The sequence below is a fragment of the Poecilia latipinna genome, unplaced genomic scaffold (assembly GCF_001443285.1).
Source record: "Poecilia latipinna isolate Pla-1442-1.1 unplaced genomic scaffold, P_latipinna-1.0 Scaffold2365, whole genome shotgun sequence".
Classification (NCBI taxonomy): Eukaryota; Metazoa; Chordata; class Actinopteri; order Cyprinodontiformes; family Poeciliidae; genus Poecilia; species Poecilia latipinna.
This window is the reverse complement of record NW_015114981.1, coordinates 1-23,826: the sequence shown is the minus strand read 5'-3', so window position 1 is coordinate 23,826 and position 23,826 is coordinate 1. Positions and strand designations below refer to the sequence as shown.

The following is a 23,826-nucleotide window of genomic DNA, read 5'->3' as shown; positions in this document are numbered from 1 at the left end:
AACCCCCCCAAAAAAAAAAAATCCCAGAAAAAAAAAAAAAAAAAAAAAAAAAATAAAAAAAAAAAAAAAAAAAAAAAAAAAAAACTACAAACACATTCCTCTGGTCCCAGATTCTATTAAAATTGTTAATTTCACTATTGTTTTCTCAGACATTATGTTGTCATTGCAGGCTCTGTAACAGGTATTGGAGGGTGCATTCAGTTCTGAAAGACAATTCATACATCCTTGTCTATTTATTACTTTCTTTCTCGCTGGAACCTTTGAACTACTGCTTGAAAGTAAAGATTAGAGATTTGGGCTCCTGTGGAGCTCAACAATCATTAGTTTTTGATGAGCATTAGATAAGAAATCACCTGCTGACATGGTAAAAATACATTTTTCACAAAAGTAATCTCCTAAATTGACAAAAAAAAAGGAACAAGTGTTCTACTGCTCTCACTGCATTTCACAGTGTGATAGAAAAACCAATTGAACTACCCAGTCGTGTATTTTCAACATGAAGCCGTGATAAAGCTGCAGTGTGACCCATAAATTCAGGCAGATGCACTGATGTAATTGCAGAGCCTCTCCAATCAGCATTTCAAAGGCAGGAATCTTGTATTATGTATGCAAAATAGACAGGAATGACAATAGCATTAAGTAAAACGTGGCAGTAAAGGAAGACGTGCAAGTTTCTGAATTTATCCCTCTGATTAAATAAAAAAGCTTAGATTTATGAAGATTATATGTTTTGCAATAGCATGTGTTGATGTCTTAGTCAGTGCATGTACACTTCTATGCACTGCAGCACATATATATGCATATCTATATATTTTATTTATTTTTTGTTTTGACATTGTTAGGATCTGGGATTGTTTGGGTTTTGTCATTTTTGTGTTCTTTGGTTTTCTCTACAAGTTCTGCCAATACAGTTCTTTAATTTAATTTAATTAAGTGGAAAACAGTAAATCATTATTACGCTGAGAATGATCTATCCCTAATGCTTCATATGATATTAATAGCTGCTGGTAATTATTCTGATGACTTCTTCTAAATGATGGTTTATGACAATTACCTATTTTTATTTCTAAAATTGATGTGAAGCTCCAAGAGGCTCTGTTTTGGGATGATTGTTGTATCTAGTTTAACGTCTCTATAATTTTAGATTAATAACACAAAACATTTCAAACATATTTTAACCAGATTTGCCTGATGAAATGGTTTAGGATTTCTTTGGTAATCTGGTTATGGGATACATTAACAAATAAGAATTTCTGTGACTAAAGACGGAGCTTGTGCATCAGTCAGGATTGAAATGCCAGTGTTGAAAATACAGGTAGGTTTTATTTCTTTTTAAACAAAGCCAAACACTGAATTGGGGAGCATACAAAATAAAATGCAAAGTCAACTCACTGCCTTACAAAGTCTGCAAATCAGAGCCAGAGATCCTCTTACGAAAAAGTTTATTCGTTTATTAATTTTGGGGGGTGGCAGGGATCAAAATAATGTTTGTGTTTGGACATTTTATGCTGTGTCAGTACTCTTCTCATGCTAACATTTTATCAACCCGAGAAGGATTGTTGGGTCAAGAATGAAATAAAATCCTATTATAGTTTTATAGCGTGCTAGTTGACAGATTTTCACTTTTCTTTTCTCCTTTTTATGTCGGATACGGCAGTGAAAATATTGCTTCATGGTTCACGTTTCCAGCTTTAAAATAATAGTAATTTATGCCTTTCAGTTTTCTTTGAGAAATATTTTTTTAGGTGTCAGAAACAAAGTTAGGGACTTAGTATAAAAAATAAAAATAAAAAATAAAAAAGACTGTATGGTTCTGTAATAGTTTTTCTTTTCTTTTTTTTTTTTGAGATTCCATGCTAGAAATGGAGAAACAGATTTCTGTGGGTAAGTTTACAAACACCCCCCAAAAACTTAACTTATAGCATTCGTCTTATTTGTATCTATGAGTTTGTTTCAAGTAGCTTTTTAAAATGAATTTTCCCAGCTTTAAATCCTGTTGAGTATTTGTGTTTGGTGTTTACTCAGGACTTTCCCAGTAGTTTAGTTTGTGACTTTGTATTTTATGATGTTGGCCAGTTACAGCTAAAAGCCATTATCTTGTTCAGTAGCTTTTATGCAGGCTTTTGTGGATAATAATTTCTTGGGTAGAATTTGTTGGTTGCACATTTTTGTAAAGATGAAACTTATAGTGCATACCGCCATAAAACATACAGAAAGCAAAAGAGTAAAATTGATTCCAAAAATGAGATTCTCTTTATTGACTGGGAGCTGCAGCATCAGCTGTTTACAAACAAATCTGATCTCCTTTTGTTTTATTTTAATCTGAGAATTTATTCGCTGTGATCATACCCTTCAGTCAGTTGCGGTTGGGCACACACTGCTCAAAAACTAGCGGCTCCAATGCAAACAAGTAATCCCCCTGAATTAAACAAGTTGTTCCGAGTAAAGTCGATCCCACACATTTCTTTTCCCCTTGTCACATAATAAAGTAACACTGATGACAGCTTTTTATTTTGCCCCCAAATAAAAAGACCAGCAAGGTACAAAAAGTTTCACAATTTTGTAGCGTGTAGTTTTCATGCATTGCGCACATCTTCTATGATCATACCAGAAGCAGCTGTAAGCAGTAATCGCCAGCCTGTTCATGACTTAACATCAGTGCTGTGAACATGGTTAATTTAACTGGTCTTCCAGGGGGCAGCGCCTTGATCAATATATTGATTAACCTTTATCTCATTAGTAATCCAGTTAGAGAATGAAAACACCGAACGTGTACAGCAACAGCATCTGAATTCAGCTCATTTAAAATAAACCTAATTAGATCAAGAAAGGGATGAAAACCTTCCCAGTAGCACATCAACTTGTGACCTGATGCTTCTCATTGTCACCTGTTGGCGTATCAAACATGTTTTACTTCAGCTAAAAAAATAAATATTATAGTGGTGATAAATGAAGTCACCACCATTTATCATACACCTGTTTTGTGTACTGAGATTGAATGTGAAAAGCCTATTTTGTGTTAATGTTACCATGACAGTGTCTAATTGTTCTTCTCCACATTTTAATGATCACCTGACCATCTTAGACTGAATGTCTAAAGATCGCTGTAAGGACTATAAATTACTGAAAATATGGCCGACTCTTTTGCCATCTCAACAAGTCCAATCGATTATGAGTGAATCTGTGCAGACAAAGGATTTGCATAACGTAGAATAAGATTAAGCATATTTAGCACTGGTTCATTGATTTTACGTTTTTGTAGCATTTAGCAGCTCGACTTGTAAGCAGTATGGATGCGCCAGCCTGGCTCAACTAATGCAATAACATTCGTCATCAACAAACTAGACTCATCGAACAATAGGACAAAGAAAACTACAAAAGACAACTTGGGTTTTATGGTATAAAAAACTTTATTCTCAAATAATATCTCCAAAATATCTGATAGATAAACGGTGAGTCTTGCAGGCTGTGAGGCTGAATGCACAAACTGTTATGCAAGTCTTGGTAACACTCCACTGCGTGTTTCCCTCATGATCACGTTGGAGGAGGAGGACTGGGTCATTCGCTAAAGTACCTCTGTAGTTTTATACCTTCAAATTTGCTGCCAAATATTCATGATGCTACATCAAAATTTTTATCACAGCTCAATGACCCAAACAGATCCATTAAGCTAAAAGAGAGTTTGCTCTTTTTTAAATTTAAACAAATTTGAAATGTAAAAAAAAAATAAAAATAAAAAATTCATCCAAATTATTTTGTTTTTAATTTTTGCCTCTAAAAGCCATTCTCTCTAAGATACAAGTATGAGGAGTAGCCATATAGAGCTGCTGTTACACAGGAACAATGCGTTTTAAAGTTGGAATGATTTTCAACCCATTTGACGTACCACACATGTACTGTTAATATCTCAAAGATTTTAAAAATGATGACTCAAGCATCAGTGAGCACAAAGAATCAGAAATTTCAAACTATATCATAAAAGCTTTAATGTTTTTTTTGTTGTTTTTTTTTAAATGAAACATGAAATTAATCCCACCTTGCTGCAGAAACTGTTTTAGACTCCACATTTTCTTTCACATTTATTACCTGGAGAAAAGTGTAATTTAGCTTCGGCTCTCAAGCTTGTGTGTTCCTGTGTAAAAGCAGCCATGACGGGCAAATAAGATCATATCTGATATTTGATACTCAGTCTCAACCATAGATCTTTACATGGTGTATAACAGTAAAAACATTGATTGCAATGAACAAGATTTTATTTGAACCTACATTGTTGTTCATAAAAATTACAGCATGTTTAATAATTTGTTTTGATATTATTTTTTTCTTTTTTACAAATCTCTTCATAAAAAATAGATTTTTGTACAAAAATGTTTTTTTTTTGTTTTGTTTTTTTTTCTTCTTTTGCACCTACTTCAAGTTCAGCAGCACATGATAATGGTGGTGAGAGATGACAGCGGTGAAAATGGAGGCATCACAAAGCTAGAAACAAACATTTTAGATGACGGCGACTGTTGGTTAAAGACGCACCACTTCTCAACTCATCTCTGCCACAGGGGACGTCAAAATAATAAAACAAAAATATAGGTTATATATTTCAGCATATCTTTAAAAGCACCAGCCACTTCCTGCATGTTAATGAGTTAATGAGAACACATCTCTTCAGTTTAACTAAATCATTTCGTTTTGTATCTCCATTGAAAAGCAGTCATGTGCTCAACTGATAGATATTCGTGTTTCTAATGAAGAAAACGGGACCGCAGATAGATTCTCAATCGTGAAATAAGACGGTTTAGTTTCCATAGTAACATTGTCCAACTCAAAATGTTGGGGATGAAATTATGCAAACAGAACCACAGTTCCTACAAGTGCGAGTGCCTTGTATTTTAAACCCTTAAATTCATTTCACATTTTGTCTTTTTTGCAAAAAGAAAAACAAATTTCAAAATCAAAGCAGTGCGCAGCTACAAAGTGGAAGGGAAATGATGTGGTTTTCATCATCTTTTACAAATGTATCTGAAAGGAATGGCATGCACATGTATTCTGTCCGCTTTAATGGGACTCCCTAGAATTCAGCACAACCCTTCGCTTTCAGAGGCAAACTCTATGAAAAGTTAATTGAAAAAGCTGCTCCATGAAGGCCTTTATTTGTTCACTAATGTTAAAATAACATTAGTGAACAAATGCAAAAAAAAAAAAGGCGGTGGAATAGTTTATCTTGCAAAAACTATTTGAAGGTAATAGGTAATACTTTACACTAGCAATGCAAGGAACTCAGAAAACATGGACATATTTTAATTACATAATTAATACATAATTAAATATTAAAAAAAGATAATAAATGTTACATTTTGTAGCAGTAGAAATGACCCTGAACGGGGCAGAAAGCTGGTCAGAGTTCACAGGAAGCTGTATGGAGCTAAAAACAGGCATTTCTGAACAAAAACCTGTTGGATTTCAGAATGGGGGCGAGGTTCATTTTCCAGCAGGTCAGTGGCTCTGAATATACAGTCAGAGCCATAATGATTAGATCAAACGGTCAGATCAAACCATATTCATGTGTTAAAATGGTAAACTGAAAGTGCAGACCTGAATCCCATTGAGAATCTGTGGTAAGACTTGAGGATCACGGTTCAAGGATTCTCTCCATCCTTTTTCAGAGAGCCTGAGCTGCTCTGCAAAGGAGAATGGGCCAAAATCTGCCTGAACGTGGAGAGCTGAAAGAAATGTACCTTAAAAGACTGTAATTGCAGGAACATGTGTTTTTCTTTTTCCATCTCAGAGGAACTGAATGCATATGCAGACTTTGTATAAATGTTTAAATGTTCCATCAGTTTTCTTCCACTTCATAATTGCTGTATGCTCCACTTTGTACTCTACCAAATTAAAACCAAATTAAATAAGTTGGTATTTGTGGTTGTAATGTGACAAAAAATAAGGTGTGTGAATATTTTGCCAAGGCACTGTATGATATCTTAGTCCATATGGCGTCAGAACCGTCAACTCCATGTTGCATTCGTAACCATATTTTGGAAGATTAAAGTTTTATTCACTTCAACAATTAAAACTGATTCTGTATTTTAAACATTTGAGTATATATTAGGTGATTTATATAAACAGTAAAAATTGCCTCAAAATTGTGGAAAACATAAATCTTTCCAGGGTCTAAATCAGTTTTACCAGCTAAATCTGTAGGCAGATGACTTTTTGACTTACATACAATAAGACTTAACCCTCCCACAGTCCTAGTTCGACACTTTTATCAGTTCCCAAAACTGATAAAACAATTAAAACTTGTAAAAGCACACGTGGGGTCAGTCCGCCCGGAACAACATGCAGGGTAACAAGCTCACACTGGGTCAACTCGAGCCATTTAGGACTGTGGGAGGGTTAAAATGACCAATGCTACAGGTCGATTTACGCCAAGTAACCTCTTAATTTTATGTTTCTTCTGCTGCTGAAGTAATGTTAATAGTTCAGCTTGGCCCAGCCAGAGTTTTGACTTAAATCTATGGAAGCATTCACAGTTATATTAGAAGTGACAATGGTTCCACTGATATAATGGAAAAAAAAGGCATTCTCATAAATGATGGAAAAGGGTATAAATGTTTGTTTTTCCCCACAAGCAATATAAAAATAACAGAATGTACCTTTTGTACTTTGTTTTTTGTATTTCCAGTAACACCAGTGTTAGTTTCAGTCAGAAATAAACTTCTTGATTGAATGAAAATAACTTTTACTCTAAGCCCATCAGGCATTTGGATAATAATTTTGAGCCTAAATTTCTGTAAAGATGAAATGCATCAAAACGATTCTTAACGTTATCCCCACAGACGGGTTTCCACAACCTCTTCACGTCTGTGCTGGTCTCACTCGCATCGCCCTTGACATTTCCCTCTCACTCGGATAAGGCTAGCAGGTTAAAAATACACCGACTGTCAGGATCAGACGTAAAAACAGACATGATTACAGACCGTATAAATAACATAAATGGATAGTGGTCTCTGTCATGTTACACAGACAGTTCCTCACATATAACAATTACCTAAGAATAGGTCACTAATTCAGCATTTCCTGCCATGGGCTTGTATTTCTACAGCACATTTTTGAGATGCGACTTGGCCCACCTTCCACAGAAATATCTGTGAGGGATATCTGTTTTTATACCAAAATGAAGTCAAATGGCGCCTGACATCTGTCACTACAGACCTGCTTATCAGGGGAAATATTGAAACATTAGTGGGTGGAAAATCCTGTTCTGAGCTCAGCGTGTGTTGAAGTGTGCTTATAGAAATTTTTACAAAGACTTGACAGTTGTGCAGGAGACTCGGTATCTGCACAAAATGACATTCTGCATTATGCCGTGTTTTCATGGGGCCTGGGGGATGTCAGATCGAACCGCAGCAGTTCAGTCACATTGTGGCATGCCTGAACAAACAAAACGGTCCAAATTCTCTCTTTCAGGCACACTAGGAGATCAGATATCGCTCAGTAATGATGAAACTAGACCTTTTAATACGGTTTTGGAAACCAGTCTGTAATTTTCAGGCTCTATTATGCACTCCTGACTCCATAGGAAATCTACACTGGATTAATCAAATCAATTAAAAACCAGAAGCACAGAAAGCTCTCTCGCAATTAAAAGAAAAGAAGATAGGAGGAAGAGATGTGGCTCGTGACTGTGAGCAGACGCTCCACTGTTGTTTACAGATGTCTTGTTTATTCCTATACGGAGATGCTGAATGTGTCGTCCGTTTTTGCTGAAATATTTTTCAAGAGCTGCTCTGTTCATCGATTTTTCTTTCTTTCTTTGCATCACAACGATTGTTTTATACAAAACAATGTCCATCCAGACTCAATCAGGATTGTTTAACGGCATTTTGTTTGCGGCACTGAGGTCTGGGGCAAAGTCGTTTCCCAGTAAACGAGGTGAAAGCCGTAGAGTTTTGACAATCTCCTCATGCGCACTTTTGGGGTATTTGAGTTCTTCAGAATAATCATCTACTTTTAATACGACACATTATTCAGAAGATATCATTATTTTGTCTGTTGGAAGCTCTTCTCTTTACATGTCCCTATTCTACTAGCGCATGAATTAAATTTCAGAGAATGGTTTTGTGGCTGTGGCGGATGAGAAAAAAAACAAAAAACAAGACATGGAAAACATACAAAAAAACAACAAAAAAAAACAAACAAAAAAAACACAAGGCTTAACGCAAATGCTGGATGTATAAACATATTCTCAGAATGTTGTGTGTGTGAGGTATGAAACAGACCCTGGACACAACAAAGGAGACACAGTGAAAGCAATTAAATCTGTTACATAAACCAAGAGCAGCAACTTTTGAAAAAAAATAATAGCATTTTGAGAAAACACTGCGAAAAATAACAAGCTCAGTGTTTGAATCTCGTGGATTTTCTTGAGTCCTACAGATTTGTGGACGTCAGAGCAACATTTTTTAAATTTCCAGGAAATCGGCAGGATAAGTTTGTCCTTAAGCTTGTAAATTTGCTGCAGCGATGATCCAGCATTCATAACAAAGGATTTGACACACTTTCTGCTGATGAGGTATTTCTTAAATAATACGGGGATATAATTGCTGACAACCCTAAATGTGCATGTTGCCTTCCTTATGAACTTGTTTGACTGCTGACCGCTTCTCAAACCAATCGCAAACTCTCTGTGCTCTTTGAAAAGGCTGTTGTAACAAGACTGTGCGCATCAGATATGCGATGTGATGGGAGGATGCACAATAACAGTGGTGGAAGGGAACATGTGCCTTTTAAAGATGGTTAGAGAAATGGTTGCGGGGCTTTTCTGAAAGCTAATACTCGAAATCGTCTCATTTTCAAGGAAAAAAAGCTGCTAATTTATTCTGTGCAAATTACTTTTTGTTTTTTTTGGATAGGCATTTTGCAAGTTATTGTAAGTAGTTTTTGATGAATGTGATGTTCTCCTTTTGTTTCGTCTACCAATTACACTGAAGCAAGTAAAAGCTTTCAGAAAGAGCAATAAACTAACGTTTCCCGTCTCTTTCACATGGGAACGCCCACACTTCTGATTAGCTAGCATGTATGGCAACAAAAACAACCGCTAACAGGGAGCGAGAAATATAAATGTGTATATACAAACACACTGTAACCCTGTATTTAGTCATGTTGTCTTTTTAAAGACAGAAGCTTTTGAATTAAAATTACTTTTTGACTGACTCCTTTAGCAAACCCATTTCTGTTCCCAAATCTTCTCTTCATTCCCTCGTCCCAATTGGGTCAAAAAAAAAAAAAAACATGAACAAAAAAAACTAAAAAAAATAACAACACTAGTGCAAAATTTGTGCGATTTATATAAACTTTATATTTTAGAGTCCCCAGCAGCCGTAGTTTGGGAAGTCCCAATGAGCCGCTGGGCTTTTGAACATACGAGTCTGTTCATCGATATCTTCACTGAAGAAAAATTCCAGAAGAGACACATAGAGACATCTTGATGTCTCTGTTTTCACTCTAACATGTCCATGTCTCTTTTTACAGTTAGTCTGACTGACAACAGTGACTAACTGCACTTTTTTTTTTGTTTTTTGTTTTTTTGTCTGCGTCCATTTGTCCAGTTGCTGTCAGTCAGCCGGTCTGTCAGCAAATCAGTTTATCTTACTTCGGATTTTGTGGCTGGAGAGTGCAGTGTAGAAAAGAAATCAGTCATCTTGCGGCTGATAGTCCAGACCAGAGTTACAAGAGAACAAATCATTTCCTGGATTTGGGCACAGTTGATTGCAGCAGTTGACAATCCTGACAGCTTATTGCCTCCAGGTTTCCACTTGTTAAGCCACCAAGCGCAGAATTGTGGCGAGTCCAGGAAAAACAAATGTTTGATTGTGTTTGACAAGCTTCTGGAAACCAGTCCATAGTCTGCAAAGGCATTACAACGCAATCGACTGGTTTTATGTTTCAACAACTGAATTCTGTGCAGGACTTATTGGTGTTTACTATCGTCTTGTAATATTTGAACGTGTTGAAAACTACGCCTAGCTTGGGATGACTCTTGGTTTTCCAAACCCTTTGGAAAACATAGTTTAGAGAGGCTTGATTTGCTATGTTTTAACCTATTTAGCTGCAGTGTACTACGGTACTGTTATAAAAGGCATAAAAGTGGCATAAATTAATGAAAATTACAAGAATCCATGAAACAAATTGTTGTAATATCTGTCCACTAAACGTACCTAACTCTGTGATTGTCCTGCTTGTCGCTCAGCTCTCTAAATAGGCTAAAACATTTTCAAACTTAACTCAACTCCCGTCTAACCCTGATTGTTGTTCACCAAATGTCAACCAGGTTAATCCTAAATTAACCCCTTAATCTAATCATATCACTGCATTTGGTTTTTAAACGTACGCAAATCTGTGGAGCCCACAAGAGGCTCTAACACAAGAGAGACTGTAAAAGGTTTGTTGTGTCCGGAAGTTCGGTTCTGTCAAATCCAGAAGGACGGAAAGTCAGTGGGATGATTTTGGTCCAGCACCAGATATTATCTAAGGTTTTATACAGGGTCCATCTTATATCTGTATGAAAGGTAGACTAGGTGTATGTGCTTCCCCTGAGGGTAAAACCTCGTGTTGGTCAAACCCATATCTGGCCTGCAGCGGGGAAGTTCATAAGCCTGTGCCACTGTGCAAACTTGGCATGGGAGTGTGGGATGATGTTGGAATTAACGGCTATTGATTTAGTTATGTGACCCTTACTGCAGAGCTTTTTCCCAAGAGAAAATAAAGGCGACTTCTTCAAACTTGATGAGCATGCCCTTAGCAGCAGTTCAACTAGCTATGCCATCTGTATACATGCTTGAAATGCAATAGTGCCAAAAAAATTAAAATGAAAAACAACTGTAGCTGAAGCAGTAATCTCCTGAAATCAGACTTTGTGATATTTGATGAGGTCGTGATTTACTGCCTTTTTCTTTTTTTTTTGTCAGTATCAACCATCTTTCCTGTCTTTCTCCCTGAAACCAGAGCGGAAAAATGCCGTCAGAGTGGAAGGAAGTGGAGCAGAGCTGCATTATTGTGAAGATTTTGCTGGCAGGGTACCAGCATGTTACACAAAGGCTGCTCATGGTGACAAGTCCAGATATTAGGTTTTGTTTTCTTTCTATTTTGGTTACACCACTCTGCAGACCGCCGCATGAAGGTGGTCTGAACCGCCTTATGGGCAGAGACAGGTTTGCCCAGCTACACCACAGTGCAGACTGTGTTCAGGGTGGTATCAAATCGAACCGCCTTAGCCTCTGTGGGCTTCATGTTGGTGTCATACATTGGATTTTCAAACGACGCCTGCCCATTGGAGCTCTCATGTCCGACATAGCCGTTGAATTGGACCTTTGGACGGGTCCTGAAAAAAACAGAGAAGCATAACCAGTACAACTTTATCTGCTAACGTAAATCATGTAAAATGTATATAAAAGCAAAGCCAGTTTTAACAAGCATTTCAAACGCAAAATCCTAAACAAGCCCACACAATCAGTCATGTGAAGAGTTTTAATGATGAGAAATTGCTTTGCGGTTTTGATTCCTCTTTGTAAAGCTGACTTTTTAAGGCTTAGTGGCTCAAAACAATGCAGGAAATGCTTCAAAAACAATTTCTAACTGGTTCATAGATGTCAAGGTAAACATTTGTCTGTATTTAGTGTTATCATAATTGTTTCAACATTTTAGATTGAAATGTGTTGCTTTAACTTGTCAGCGATCAAGTTGTCAAAATATTTTGATATAATCAGTGCTAAAGAAGAATTTTTCAAAAAACACAAATTTGCGTCGAAATCAATATAAAGAAACCCAATCATTTGCCTACAATGTTACACTCAGCCCTCCCCTCTGATTACCTGATCAGCAGGCAGGCACATAAAGAAAAAACAAAAAACATATGCAACCCTCTTTAGAAATGTTGAACAATCTCACATGCTAGTTGTGCTAATGCTGGATAACACATTAGCTTCATGGACACCAGTGACTGTTAATCTGTCATACCATGATTAATAGTATTTTTTTTTACTCCTAACAAGAATATTGTCTCTTAAAAAATGTTGCATTGCTATTGAGCATTTTCTTAGTAAATGCATTGCGTTTGACATTTTTGTATTGTGAAAACCATATTCAGTATAGTAGATCTCCCGCAATATTTACCATTATACCACAATGTTTGGTCCTCAAATGAGCGAAAATAAAGATCATTTATCTGCAAAGGACACAATCTGTAACTATTTTTTTTACTTTTTTTGACATTTTTGGATAATTATCTTTCTGTGTAACTAATACTTGCAGACATTACAGTTGGCCTAAACCAGGACCAAAGATAGAAGTAACATTGACTTATATCTAAACGAGCTCCACATGGAGTCTTGACATTGAAATTAAGTCCATTGCCCACTAGGTATGTGAGCAATTTTCAAAGCAAGGCTTAGATAATTTTTACTTTAAAAATCAAGAGACTTTTAAGTTGGATAAAAGAATCAGTATTTTTGTGATGTTGTTAATAGTGGTACTTTTTACTCTAATCTTTGGCGGTAAAGTGTAAACGATGGGGGGGGGAAAGTTCTACTGCTAATAATCTATAAGAAACCAGGTCATGTTTTAGTCATTAGCTCACATTAGCCAGGGTTGTAGAAACATTTCCATGCTTTACTGTGTTGATTTGCAATGCATGATCCCTTGAGCTCCTTTAATTTCACAGGAGTTCACAGGCAGATACATTAGTTCAGAAATAACTAGACAGTTTAACGCCTCATATCCGCTCACAAATGGGAGGAGTAATTTAAGAAGTTTATAGGTATGACTCATAACTTTGTCCCTCAAAACCAAATCTATAGATCTCACAAATGTAAAATTAAATTTAATTAACATTAATCCTTTTAGGTCTACTTTTAAACGAGCTGATTTGCAGCGATGACTGAACAGTTTTATGGTGAGGAAGTTATAATAAAAATGAAAAAGATTGCAGGGGGGGGGGATTGTAAAAGCAGTGACAAAATATAGAGTATCCAAACATTTTAAATAGGCTGGAATTCCCATGGTTGCATACAAATGTATTTTTTAATACACATACATGTTCACAGCATGCTTTTTTTTTTATTAAGATTTTAAACAGTGGTCTAACCGAACACTTAAGACTGACAAATACACTTTCCTAATTTGTCTGTTTGTTGCAGATTACATTTTAGATAATCAGTTCCTTTAATCCTGTTAGATTTAATCACTTACTTCTACACCCTGTGGAACTATTTGCAGTGAGGAGAGCTGCCGCTGTTTGATTCTGACCTCATTAAGAGTGCGTGTATGCGCTTGTGTGTGTGTGTGTGTGCGTGCGTGCGTGTGTGAGCAATGGTGGAAATTCAACCCTGGGGAGCCACTAAGCCTACCCTACATGTTCAAGCCATTACTTTACAAAACTGCGCACACCAACACATGGCATGGACCTCCCTGCATGGAAGAAGCTTAAATCACGGCACCGGCCATGGATGGTAGGTGCAAAACTTTCCTTCTATCAGGAAAATGAAAAATGGCACACATAATTCCTCTGACACTATTGTAGATACTATATAGACAAATGGGTCACAGCAGAAAAAAACTGCAGAGCTCACACACACACACACATGCATGCAAACCCTTTAGTTTCTCATTAACTACTTTACATCAGCATGTGAGGAATTAATTTATATTTCTGTTGGCCTGCCATTGTAGTGGCGTTGATGTTGAAGTACGCCTGCAGAGATTTAACTATATAGAGTATAATGAATGCAAGGCCTCATACTGGATACAGTATGAACAAACTTATTAATGCAAGAGTGTATCAAAGCATGTGAGTAACTTCACTCATTTACAATTTAAAGATTGGTCTTAATGACATCATGCTGACAGGGAGATGACAATGAGATCAAAGACAAAGTAAAATGCCCTCATAAAGCTTTTAATGATTGCTGTTTGGACACAGTAGGGCTGCACTGCTTCAGAAAAACTTCATGCTATTTGTTCTCTTCCGAGTACAAACATCACCCCAATTGCTCTTTGCCGATGCAAGTTGTCCCAAAATTGTGTTTTAAGCTTTAATTTAGGTCCACGTAATATTGTGCAGCCTTACTAAACAGCATGGATAAGCGGTTTGCAAACTAAAAACAAGAGATGGGAAATTTGACGGAGGATGTGGCGGCGGGCGGAGGTCTGGTTGTTAGAACCAGATGGATGACTTACCTGCCGCCAGGCCCCCAGGTGTTTTTTGGTCTCTCATTGTCATCTGTGTCAGCAGACAATGTCCTGCATACAACCAGCAGCTTTAATACACATCGATTCGAACCGCAGACTGCAACTTGCAACGTTTGCTAACATTAAACAAGACCTGGTAGTTTCAATCGTATGTGAATGTGCAACTGAGATATATCATCATCAAAGATTTAGTTTATTTCAGCATTTCAATTTAAAAAGTGAAACTCCTATATTTTAACTAGAATATCACTTAAAACTAAGTTAAAAAAAAAAAAAAAACGTTCGAAGCAGAAATGTTACGACTATGTTGTCCAGCACAGTCGCTGACGTTTCCCACAAAGAATGTGAGCCATAAAAAGGACATTCCTAAAATAGTCGTGTGCTCAAAGTGCTGCACACTAGCATTTTACGAAAAGTTAAGAGGAAGGAAATTGTATTTGATAAAGATGCTTAAGAACAGGTATAACTGCAGCCGTGGGAGAACAATGAGGCGGCGCTCATTAAAGACTTTGGGAGAGATTAACGATCTGTCAACAGCAGTTGGAGTCAAAAGAGCCTTTCACAAAACACCTCGTGGCAGGATTAAAGGCCCATTTAACTGTCTACATGTGTTTTGTAAAAGGACAGGTGTGGCAAGGGGGGGTTAAAGTCAGCCCGTCTCATTACTGCTTCGGCTGATGTACATAAGCGTATGTGATCTTGCCAGGTTGAGAGAACGACGTCGGGGTGACATTTGGATTGTGCGACCGGCCGGCCGGCCGCAGGGATCTAAAGGCATGAACAAGACTCAGCAATCAATTCAGACAACAACGGTTGGAAGGTGAGATAGATCATTTAAATCTGATGCATTTGGCAACAGCAGGAACACTGCCCCGAGTTTCTCTCCTAGAGTTGTTTTTGAAAAGGATGGTACAGGGAGACTTCCTGTTCAGATTTTATGAACTGATTTCTCACTAGGCTGTAGGTTTTGTATTAAAGTTACTTTCTGCAATTACCAAAACTTCACTAAAAAGAATTAATCTAAGTTTCACTTCTGGAATTGAATAGCTAAAATAGATTAAATGTTTGATTATGTTTTAATTTGTGACAATTGCACCTCTGTATTGTTGATGGTTATGTAAATAATGGTATAGTTTCTACCTAAACAAAGAATAGCTTAAACATTCCTGTACATGTATAGACTGGTTAGTAATCAATTATCTTCTTTTAGATTGAATGCTTCTTCTGAAAAAAAAAAAAAAAACTTTATACGCCGCTCTAAAAGCCTTCCTGCTCTCGAACTTTGCAGGAGACCTTAAAAGGAAACACAATAACATTTGGTTCTTTTAAATTTTTACTATATTCAGTCTTTGCGTTTTAAATGTTCTGAACTATATATAAAAAATAAAGACCCAAAATGAATGTGTAGATAGAAAAGAAAAGCAAAGTGTAGCTGTGCATAAAATTAAGACTGATCCCAAGAATGAATTACAAACTAAAACTAAGACATTTTGATAGAAACAGGCTCAGGTTTCACATCCAGCACCTTCTGGTAGAGTGTTTACAGAAACAGAGGACAAACAGCTGTTTTGTATTCTGCTCTGCTGCTGTTTCTGAAGGATTGACATTGAGACTATAGCTTACCTGTGCTTGTAGAGGTAGAAGGCAAACCCAGAGAGGATGAGGGCAAAGAAGGGAACTAAAATGGCTGCTGCCACAGAGCTGCTGTTCGTGTATGGGTTTGACGGATTCATCGCCGTGGTTACAGGACCTGGAGTCACGAAGAGATAAGCCAAACATGTGCACACAAACTCTTGAACTCAAACACTTGATCCAGTTTGCTTCACATTTCTATTCAGCGTATCACTGGAAGATTTGTTCTGAAATAAAGTAATCCCAAGCGACACATTCGAAATGCATAATTTGGTTGTAATGTTGGTTGCACGACGTTATGAAAGCAGCGTGTCGGTGCCGCCGAGCGGACCCACCTTGTCTCGTCAGAGAAAACTTGCCAAAGTCTTTACTGTGAATATGTCCCTGGTAAACGAAAGTCTTCTGGTCGGACTCCGCAGTGACCTGAAACACAAGAGAGGGTTCAGCTTTTAGAAAAAGAAAAAAAAAAGTACGAGCTTATTTTGTTTTTAGATTAGAATAATTTAATGTTTCTTTTTTCTAACTTGACAAAACTCCACGTGTTTTCAGTTTTACAGGAATGCACATTGAGGGATTTGTTTTAAAGAAACATGTAGGTTAGATATTGTTTAAATTAATTTGAAAATATTTGTACAAAAAAGTATTAAAATCCATCAGTGTAATAATGAAGTCTATAGACCAAATTTGCATGAAATATTTGTGTTTTTTTTTTTTTTTGTTTTTCAATTTTACTTCAGTTACAATTGAAGCAGAAATTAAAACACACTAAAGAACAAATATACATATTTTCACTGTGCATCTTATTCTAAACTAACTAAACTTTTCCTATTATAGGTCATTTAGGATAACCAACCAAATGACTTGCTTTTGAGATGCAATGAGGCAAATTCTTATGGCTTTCTTCAAATTCAGAAATTTACATAAGCTAACAATGCTTCACCTTTAGGTTGAGTAATGAGGATGTAAACTTCTGATAAATTAATTCACAATATTTGAGCTTTGGATGCATTCTATGGCACAAATCAAGCATACTGCCTTCTTCTGTGACATGATCAAAACATGTAAAAACATCAGACAGATTTCATGTAGGGAAATTATGACCTATTCTTAGTTACAATTTCCAGATGCCTGAAGGTGCCATGTTGATCTGTTGAAAGAATCACAAACAATATGGGTCTGTCCAGCCATTATACTGTTCTGGAGAGAGACGGATTCTGTGCTCCCCAGATGATCCCGTTGCGGTGTGCAGTGAACAAAAGCAAAGGATCTTCTAAGATGCTGGCGGAGCTGGAGGGGAAAGTGTCATTATTTGCAGCGGAACAAGGGCTGCACCTATGAGGGCGGATAATGACATAGTAAGGATACTGAGTTAGGAAGAAGGTTTTACTCCGTAAGCCAGATAATCAGGGAAAATCCAACAGTTATTGTCAGAGGCCTGTTGAAAAAAACCCAGAATGTTTAATCTCGGTCACAAAAAAGCAAATTTACCAAATGCAAAGGATGCATGTGAAATTCTGGCCAACCCTAACCCTCATTCTAGTGTGTAGCAAATTTAAATGTTGTTAATCCCAAGTGACCTAAAAGAAGAAACCTATTTTTTTGTATGTTATAAATTATGAATTACAGATTGAGCTGCTCATTTTTTTTTTTTTTTGCTTGAACTTAATAACAAAAACTGCTTATGAGTCCTGTCTTTCCATTGTTTTAAATAAAAACTGAAAACGAACACATTAAAAAGTGTTGTTATCCATAAAATGCTTTCAATGTCACTTAGCTATTCTCTTAAACACTCCTGCTCTCTCTGAAGCATCCAGGATTTTTACTCAGCTTCAAATATCACCCCCCAAAAAATTTAACCGACTGCCTGACTTTCTCTCCTTTGCATCCCCTAAATAGAAAGTTAATTTAAATGACTGATAACATCCAAAGTGTAAATACAGAAAATATAATCTATCCACGCCACAGGAAATTTATGAAGGCACAAAAGTTAAATGTCACAATAGCTCAATAAGAACTGAGTCCCACGCCTGAGCCCTGCAGAGCGTTACATGCTGCAACAATTGCTTGGTGAGAAGATTAAGTTCCTGGAAGTCTCAGCTGCATGCCTGGGCCACTCATGGTGACAAAAAAAAGGTACATCCAGCCATTAACTGGGGCCTCTATGACAGAAAGGCAATTGCTCACTCTACAGCAACCAGTAAAGTGAGAATTCAGAATCGCCCCCATTTTTGTCATTACAAAGAGCTGCAACATTACTCAGTAGTTACATTACATCAAGAAATGTAATGCATTGTCTGAATAAAATGAAAGCGCACGCTTTTTTGTTCCGATGGTGGATTTTTTACTTATTTTTAATTTTTTTAGTAACCTATCATGCGTAGCTCCTAATTTAATTTTTAGAGCTGCAACACTCAAGCAAACTAAAAAAAGACTGTGCATGGTACGATGAGCTGATCAAAGCCCTTAACTTTAGGTGCCACACAGTTATTTAAAAACAGGCATCTAATTGCTAGCACCAAAGTTAATCCATTTTTCCCTCGTTAAGTTCCATCTTATGGATGCATTGAATAAACACAAAGTCGGTTGAAAGCCGTAGAACGAAGCGCTGTGATCATGTACAAACAAACTCGTAAATGATATGTGATCGAAATGCGTAAACGGCACCACAGATTGTTTAATGGGATTACGTAAGACCTTGCTATCACTCCTTGGTTAGGCATAACCATGCAGAAGCCCCTTAAAGCTGCCATGTTTAAAAAAACAGAGGATAGCGTTAGAGTCGTGAGGTTGTCCAAGACTTACACTATCAAGTAAAAGCCATTTATGTATCATCAAACTAATACGATTATCAGAATTGGTTGAAAATACTTGTTGCGTTTGTCTGTCAGGAGCTCTAAAGACGTTTTTAGAGAGCTAAAGATATTTTGAAGCCACAGCCCTTTTTAAAGTCTGTCATGGGTAGGTGGGTGTCCTATGAAGTAAATTTAAATGAAAAACAATCAATTCATGGTACAATTTTATTACCAGATAAGCTTTACCTTCTTTCCAAAATGGCACTATGGGTAATACGGTAGTGAACAGTTCTGAGACGGAGCCAGGTAATGTGTCCGAACACACAGGGAGAAATTAATCTCAATCTAGGAGATCTGAATTGAACTGGAATGTATTTAATTCGCTTTCTTCACAGGATCACCTAACTAGAACACACTGATTGCCTTAAGGTTCATGTGTTGGGTTCTGTAGTCATGCTGGACTGATTCGCTTTCCCACTTTGACGTTGGCTAGCTCACAGTAATCACAGCTGATAGCAGGAGCGTTTAAGGTCACGTCACAGTCGCAAAGAGGTGAACAAGAACATGAGCAGAACCCAATATGTTGTTATCGTTTTCTAACTGGTAAGAGAAGCTGAATCAGAATCACTCATGCCGACAGATATCGCATCTAAAAATACCTTCATCTAGGTTCAGGTTCACCTTAAGAACAAACCATCCAGACACACCACACACTGCAGTGCGAGGAGAGAAGGCGTGAGAGGTTATTAAAGGAAGAAAGTGAACAGCAACTGAATGAAATGCAGAGCAGCATCTCCTCAGGTCAAGGATTCTCTGGGAAAAGACATTCTTGTGCAATATTGTTTGACAGAGTAGGGAGTGAAGGATTGATAATCCATAGGCATGTTTCCACTATCCACAATGTTTTAATGATGTCTGCTGGATGCGTTTCCACAGTGACGTGCCAAACAGCATCCTAACGTGTGCCTTGTTTGTTTTAAACTAATAATTTGTTAATGCTGAACAATCCTGAGGGATTAGATTGTTTTAATATGTTCAGAGAAATCCCTCAATAAAATGCTTTGATGCGAGTTTTCCCTGTCTTCCAAAAACAGCTAAAAGAAGAAGTCCATATTTTATTTCATTATTTCCCACAAAGGTAAGCAGATTTTATTACTGCAATGCACAACAATAGACATACGCAACTGGGTTTCGGTGTTGTTTGTAAACAAATACTCGAAAAACTTCAGCTGTGAAATTTACGAGTTACAGCAAATGTGAGTCGTAGTGGAGTTTAAAGTAAGAGATGAGCAAATCAAAATACTGTGAATACTCCTCCAGAGAGGAAGCAACATCCCATCAGAAAACTTCATTCATACTACAGTGTAGTACTGTCTAGGTGAGTAAGTAATGGCTCCTTAATGGAGCCATTTTCAAGGTATTCTTATTTGGTCCAGGTCCCTGGAGTGTAAATAACGGGGGTCAAAGAACGCCCTCAGACAGCAACCTTGTTCCTGCAAAGTCTTCCTGTGATGGAAATGCAAAGTATGGGGCAATTAGGAGCATCAACATCAAGCAGAATAGGCAGACTCAAACACTTACACCCAGATATGCAGTCCAACATTAGCTTTGGTAAGAGTTATTAAGCAAAAAGTCACAACAAACAGAACAGCAATATGGATGACATATTGCTTTAACCACTCTCTGTATCTCGAAATCCCTGCAACAAACTGAAAGCTGAAAATTTGGATCCATCTTTACCAAAGGGGTCTCGTTTTTTGAAACAAGTGCTTACTTTTAAAACATAACATGTCATTTCGCCATATTTGATTAAAGCCCTGCGGGTGCCTTTAATTAAAGAAGCTTTTGCTTACATATCCATCCATAGCCCAGTTGTCGTTTTTAAACTTGCTGTAGTAATACTCTGTCGGCCCCTTCACTTGGTACACCTTCAACAGCAGCTGGTTCTCCTCTGACTTGTAAGTACCTAGAAAGACGGAGGCAGAGATTCAGACTGCATATGCAAACAGTTTGACTGGTGTTTAAATCTTGCATTAATCAATGGCACATTATCCTCTGATTTGTGTTGGAACTTGTCAAAGTCGAGGACTTTGCCAGAAGAGACAAACACGGCTAGGCAGGCAGGTGGTAAGCAAACAGATTTGTTTGTGACAGGCAGAGAAAAGGAGCCACCTTGACATTTCAAATGATCATCCTCTCTTTCCTTCAAAAACCATATAACACAATATGGGAGGAAAACATGACATTTAGCCTTTAGCAACATGTCTCTGTGTAAATACAGTGCAAACACAAAAGCAGCTGATTGTCAATATGACAGCAGACACGCAAGCAAGTTCTAAGAAAAGACTTGCAAATAAACACCCAATAGATAATTTTCTCTTTTGATTTCTTTTATGGGCTTGTTACATTATGCATTTATTTATTTTATCAGACGGCGAGTTCTCGTTGGCTACAAACTGAATTAGAACCTCTTTCATGTCATTTCAGCGAAAAGTCTCAAACCCAAGGACACTGTTTATGTACTAACATTCATCATAAGTGAAATTTTAGCTAATTTTGTTGTTCCAAGGTTGGATAGTAATGTGAAAAGGGTTGGGATTTATTAATCGAACAGATTCCTACAGTTTGTTTGCTTTTGACCTATTTATTCTGCCTTGCTACTTTTCATGTCTTTGTTGGCCTACATTGACACTCTACACTGTGAAAAAGTATAAAACAGCCATTGATTTCTTTGTGCTTTCCTTTCAGACTGTCTTGTAATCTTTAAAAAAAAAAAAGAGTTGTCAGGGCTAAAACCATCAATAGCATCACATAGGCTACCTTCACACAGCAGGTAAATGCGGCCCACATCTGCTTTTTTTTTTCTTTGCCCATTTCCGACTGAAAATTTAAATCTTTTCAGCCTCTTTGTGGGAGGATGCAACTAAAACAGTTTCTCTAAATTTAAAGAAGTTCTTTGTTACATGTTGACAAAACATTGGTTAATCCCATGAAGTTAGTTTGAAGGATTTATAGTTACAAAATCTGAAAATGTTCAAGTGCAGAACAGGAAATGAGTAAAACTAAAACTAAAGAAAACCATAGAAAAGACTCTTTCAAAGCCAAAATACAGTCACATCAAAGCCGGGCTTTGTTTTAACTTTCCAACATAGAAGGTTACAACATTTTTTTAAAACAAACAACAACAAAAAAAGTCTTTTTAGGGATACACCTTATTTCAACAGCTTTAGCTCCTGGGTTATTACTTATCATCTACATTGTCATTTGCAATCATCAAAATTTGATTCCAATGCACCTAAAATTATTAAGTTAGAGGTTTAGTTTCATCTTTGCTTTTGTTTTTTCTGTGTTTGAACTTTAGTTTCTTTGTATACCTTTAAAAATATATACTTTCAATTGTTTTGTTTTTTTTACTCACACATTGTCAAATAAATTACTAAATACCAGTGAAGATGTAAATGTTTGGTACAATAAAGGAGGTTGTAAAAGTTTAAGAACATAAAGTATTTTTAAAGGATAAAGGATTTTTATTTACTTACTTTTCTTCACCTTCAGGGAAATGCTCACATGTTGATTGTACTAGATTGAACATGTCCTTACATGTTCAGCTTCTGGGGCCTAACTCATTTTAACTCACCGATAATAAAATAGGTATCACTGCATAAAAATAATTTTTCCACACACTGACTATCTTTGAATATTTTCCTTGGTACTTTTGGAATTAAGGTAACGTTATTTTCATTTATATATTATGAGATATAACACTTGCAGGGTTCTATAACTCTAAGCATAGCGATCTAGCTAATGCTAATTAGTCTTTTACAGTTTCTATCCTCCTACCAAGTATTATAAGAGTGAAATTAAAAGCACAGACTTAAATAACATCATCTGAAAACCCAAAATGATAGTCTTTTACCTGACAGTCTGATCGACACGCCGCTGGTCTCCAGTAATGTGACGTTCACTCGGCTGCTGGTAGCGTTGAACCCAGTAACTGCAAAGGTGGTGGTCTGCCTCTTCCCTAAATACTCGTAGAAACCGCTCCACTCAGAGTTTGGAGAGAAGACATCTGCTGGAACTTGGAAAGAAATACATGGATAAATAACAGCAGCTTACCAAAACAGGGGAAGCAATCTTTGACAGCTGCTAAAATGTCCTAACACAATATCTTGAGCCTCTTCTTCCATCACGACTGAGGGGTCAGTCTGTGCCTCAGACATGACTCACGCCAAACAAAGATGTTGCTGTATTCCTTGCAAGAATCTCAATCTCAATCTTTTCCTGTGGTGTTTTTCTCTTCTTACTGTCTCCTTCAAACTACAGATTTGACTCTGAAATAATTTATTTAATTTAAAATGTGTTTCATCATATTTGAGCGGATGTATTTAACTCTTACACTCTTTGAAGAGCTGTTCGGTAAAGACGGCTTCTACTGATCTGTGACCCATATAAGTAACGTTCATGGCTACAGTGTCAGCATCTTTTCCTCCATGGAAAATTCTTTTTTGAAACACTCATGCTTACTGAGAAATAATGTAATTAATTCAACAACAAAAGTGGAAAAAACAATCAGCAATGAAGCAAAAACTCTTCAATTAATATTAATGTGCTGTTTGTAGTCCGTTCTGCATACCACGGATCTTATTCTTCTGTATGTCTGACTCCCCTCTGCCTTTGGGATTTACTTTCACTCCAACTGAAATGAAAGACAGTTTAAAATTCAGTTCAGCTTGAATTGCGTTCAAAATATTATATAAATTACATGAAAAGAGAAAGAAAAGAAAAAAAATAGAAGAAACATAGAAAGTTGCTTGTTGCTGTGAGCAAAGAAAATCATTTTGTGTTATAACAGGAAACAATACTGAGAAGAGTGGGTAAGTGTATCTCTCAATATCTTAAAATATAATTGATGTTCACTCAATTCACAAAGTCAGACTCACATTATATAGATCCATTACATACTATAGTGCTGTATTATAAATGTTTCCTCAATCACTGTGGCTTGAAACCACAGTGATATGAACAATTTTCATTTGTTTCATGTTTTATCAAAACAATTATTTTTCGTGCAGAAATGTTGGTGTTCAAATAATTTTCTTTTTTGGCCACATTAAGATCCAGAAGATCTTTAAAAGGTTGGTTGCAGTGAAATGTGTTGCTAAAT

The 23,826-nt window shown here is 36.8% G+C and overlaps 1 protein-coding gene across 1 annotated transcript; it reads right to left on the bottom strand.

Annotated features, from left to right (window-relative positions):
• Positions 1-3,760: 3,760 nt before the first annotated feature.
• Positions 3,761-23,556, bottom strand: LOC106937510 (CUB and sushi domain-containing protein 1-like; the record flags this gene model as incomplete). Its single annotated transcript, XM_015019051.1, has 7 exons — positions 3,761-11,374; positions 14,227-14,289; positions 15,862-15,988; positions 16,206-16,293; positions 20,516-20,628; positions 22,579-22,740; positions 23,296-23,556. Coding segments are annotated over 7 exons (974 nt in total), but the record flags the coding sequence as incomplete, so codon positions are not given.
• Positions 23,557-23,826: the final 270 nt, after the last annotated feature.